The sequence below is a fragment of the Mitosporidium daphniae genome (assembly GCF_000760515.2).
Source record: "Mitosporidium daphniae strain UGP3 chromosome Unknown contig-551, whole genome shotgun sequence".
Lineage (NCBI taxonomy): Eukaryota > Fungi > Microsporidia > Mitosporidium > Mitosporidium daphniae.
In genome coordinates, this window is record NW_013546232.1 from 1 (window position 1) to 555 (window position 555).

Here is a 555-nt window from a genome sequence, read left to right on the forward strand (position 1 = left end):
GAATACATTAACTCTTCACCATTTAAAGTGGTTCCCCCAGCGTTTAACCTAACAAACAAAGTTGGATCTTGACTTTCTTCATTTTCAATTTTTTCAATTTCATTTTTTAGTATTTCATTGCTAACCAAAATCTCAGGTATTATAAGATTATGGGCATTTTTTATTCCTACAAATATTGGTTTTATATCTTCAATTGATAAACAATCAAATTTAATGTACTCATTTTCTGAATTTTTATTTTTTATTTTTATTTTTTTTGAATTCTCTTTTATATCTTTTAAAAAATCTTCAATAGTAATGTTATAATCATAATTTAAAAGCCAAGAAAGTGGAAAAGGGTAGTTTGAATCCCAAGGGAATATATCTTTTGGAGATAAATCAATATAGCTAAAAGTATCTATTTTTACATCATCGTTTAATCCATTATTATTCTTTTTGTTTTCAAAAAAATGAATTTTTGCTTTTTTTCGTTCATCCATTTTTAGTGTTAGAAAAAACGGTATTTTTCAAACACTAAAAATGGATGAACGAAAAAAAGCAAAAATTCATTTTTAG

At 24.1% G+C, this 555-nt stretch overlaps 1 protein-coding gene across 1 annotated transcript; it reads right to left on the reverse strand.

Moving 5' to 3' along the window:
• Positions 1-479, reverse strand: DI09_555p10 (uncharacterized protein; the record flags this gene model as incomplete). The annotated part of the gene is made up of 1 exon (XM_013381789.1): positions 1-479. A coding segment is annotated over one exon (479 nt), but the record flags the coding sequence as incomplete, so codon positions are not given.
• Positions 480-555: the final 76 nt, after the last annotated feature.